This window comes from Chrysochloris asiatica, unplaced genomic scaffold (genome assembly GCF_000296735.1).
Source record: "Chrysochloris asiatica unplaced genomic scaffold, ChrAsi1.0 scaffold00171, whole genome shotgun sequence".
Classification (NCBI taxonomy): Eukaryota; Metazoa; Chordata; class Mammalia; order Afrosoricida; family Chrysochloridae; genus Chrysochloris; species Chrysochloris asiatica.
In genome coordinates this window covers 5,571,577-5,574,684 of record NW_006408689.1, presented here as the reverse complement: position 1 = coordinate 5,574,684, position 3,108 = coordinate 5,571,577, and the positions used below count along the sequence as shown (strand labels likewise).

General features: G+C 33.2%; 1 protein-coding gene across 1 annotated transcript in view; it reads left to right on the top strand.

Annotated features, from left to right (window-relative positions):
* Positions 1-3,108, top strand: part of SNX2 (sorting nexin 2) — a 102,654-nt gene that overhangs the window by 41,759 nt on the left and 57,787 nt on the right. The window contains exons 3-5 of the mRNA XM_006871642.1: positions 1,372-1,535; positions 2,582-2,648; positions 2,781-2,824. Of these exons, the coding sequence (XP_006871704.1) occupies positions 1,372-1,535; positions 2,582-2,648; positions 2,781-2,824 (275 nt within the window). The remainder of the gene's footprint in view (positions 1-1,371; positions 1,536-2,581; positions 2,649-2,780; positions 2,825-3,108) is intronic.

The window sequence follows — 3,108 nt, the reverse complement described above, 5'->3', positions numbered from 1 at the left end:
TAGGGTTTCCGAGGAGCAGTTGGTGAGCTTGAACCGCTGACCTTGCAGTTCAAATGGCTTTGCAGTCTGGTGCATTAACCCACAGTGTATGAACACTAATTATAATTTTCACTTTCCTGGCTCTGCTTTTGGCTTCTACCATTTTATTCTTATGAAATCCACTATCCATCCCATCAAAATCTCTTTAGATCGATTTGGTAAACTCTCCCTTATTCTCGCCATCGTAAAGTATTTTCTCGTACCTGAACAGAATTTGTAATTTGTTCTGTAGTTCATATTACAATAAATATCTTAGCTGGTATCATTAATTTTATTATTTTCTTGGTTATTATTGAAGTCTTTTATTATTACTTGACATTCCACATACTTTTATCTTCTTTTCCCAACTAGATAATAAACTCCCTAAGGATAGCTGTGATATTTTACATTATTTTGTGTTTCTCCGTTGCCCTTTGCCCAGTGTTACATAGCTTATAGGCACCCATTATATTGGTTTGATTTGATTTTCAATATATTTAATTTTAAGTTTTCAAATGAATGAGAGCATTTAAAATTAGAGCCTAAACATATATTTTCTTTGTGTCATTTTATTTTATTCAACTAATATACAATGTAAGGAGCTCTGGTAGTGTAGTGGTTACGAATCGGGCTACGAACCTTAAGGTCAGCAGTTTGAAACTACCAGCCGCTCCGCAGGAGAAAGATGAGGCTTTCTACTCCCGTAAGGATTTACACCCTCGGAAACCCTGTACAGGGTCGCTATGGGTCGGAACCGACTCGACGGCACTTAACAACAACAATATACAATGTAATATTCAGTAATTTTTGGCATTAATTGATTTAGATTACTAACTCAAGATTATTGATAACAGATTTTTAATCTTAGTTGGGATAATTCTCAATGACATTCTGCTGTAAAAGTTTGTGTCCATCTATATAAATAATCATAATGCATAAAACATTTAGAAGGTCAGTTATCACAAATGTAAGATATATAACAAATCCAAATGTAAATGAATGTTGACTTATCCACATTATTGTTTTCTTCCTAGCTGTATCCATATCATTAAGATAATTAAGCTGACCTAATTATCTCCGTGGCTACATGATTGTTAACAATCATGCAATAAATACTGTTTGATGTATAAAGGTTGTTATATATTCTTACTCATTAAATTCTTCCTAAAGCCAACAAAATTGTTGTTGGTTTTAAAGTTATAAGACTAAGGAAGGATTCCTCAAATTAACTTTATAACCTTATGTATTTTGGGGTTGTATAGAAAATATTGTTTTATAATCCATTAACTGCTAAATAGAATTTTGAGAGTTTGCTGCTAGTTTCTTTAAGTAACTTGTTTAATTTATATCTAGAAGCCACAGAAGAAGTTTCTTTGGACAGTCCAGAAAGGGAACCTGTCCTCTCTTCAGAACCTTCTCCTGCCGTCACTCCTGTAACTCCTACTACACTTATTGCACCCAGAATTGAATCAAAGAGTATATCTGCTCCTGTGATCTTTGATAGATCCAGAGAGGAGGTACGTGATAAGGTTTTTACTCTAATTCATATATAACAAGTCATTTGTTTCTTTCCCAATTTTTGTTGTTTTTAAGTGCCATTTAGTTACTTCTGACTTATCCTTCATAGTATCCCCTCCTAATGAAAGCTTTTTAGATATTTTAAACGGAAGGAGTTGGCTTTAATTTTTATATATACCACTCTTTAAACCAATGACTTTGGACACGTCATTCTTTTTAAGTCAAGGAGTTTGTCATTTCTCATCTTAAAATGATGTGTGTGTGTGCTTCTTGGACTTCTTATTATGTTCCAGTGAGATGATGTATGAAAGTGGTTTTGAAAACTGTTGTCGTTAAGTGACATTTTTAGTGGTTTTCTTTATTACAATCATGTAATAAATACTGTTGATATATAAAGGTTTTTTATGTACTCTTATTCTGGTACTCATACTATCCAGTCGATTCAGTCTATAAGATTTGACTAGAACTGCTCCATAGGTTTCCAAGGCTCTGTCTTTATGGAAGCAGACGACTACAGATTTTTCCTGCAGAGTGGCTGAGTTGAAACCGTCAAATCTTTAGGTTAGCTGCCACATGCTTAACTACTTCATCAGGGCTCCTTTTACTAGGGTAAATATATATATATATATAGTAAAGCTTGTTGTTTTAACCATTTTAAATTGTACATCTCAGTGACATTAATTATATTCACCTTGTTGTACACGTATCTCCACTATTTATTTCCAAAACTTTTCATCATCCCGTAAAGAAACTCTGCACCTATTATATAGCAGCTTCCTATTCCTCTCTTCTTCAGCCCCTGGAAACCACTAATCTACTAATCTACTTCTTGTCTCTTTTTTTTTTCTTTTCTTTTAATGTATCAGAAAATGAGAAAGCGTTTATTGTTTTTAAGAAATGGAGTGCTGAATGACTTTTTCAATTATGTGATGTGATAATGACTCTCATAGCAATAGATGGTAGATGTTTTAGCTATTAGTGTTTTGACTGTAATAAAATTGGAGAAAAATTTGTAATTTTCCCAAAATAATAATACTTCTTTTAGATTGAAGAAGAAGCAAATGGAGATATTTTTGATATAGAAATTGGTGTATCAGATCCTGAGAAAGTTGGTGAGTAAAATATTTGCATTTTGTATTTTACCTTCTTTTATGATTATTGATTTGATTGTTTTGCTCTGTATGTGTTATTGTAGTGTTAAAATGCTAATTGTGATTTTTAATAATGTTTGACATTTCTTACAGGTGATGGCATGAATGCTTACATGGCATATAGAGTGACCACAAAGGTAAACCTTATTTGCTGGTAGAAGAGCCAAAAGTCAAGAAACCATTAGGCTTTCCAGGATCTGCAATAAGTAGTATGTGATAGAATTATTGGAGTGAGTTTTGTCGTAAGCATAATGGAGTGCCTTTAAAGAGTTTTAAATACGAGTGTGGCACAGTTAGATACTTGTTTTAGAATGATTTCTGTGGCTTCTGTGTGAATTGTTATTGTTATGTACAGTTGAGTCAGTTCTGAATCGTAGTGACCCTATATAGGGTTTCCAAGGAGCAGATGGAAGGTTTGAAC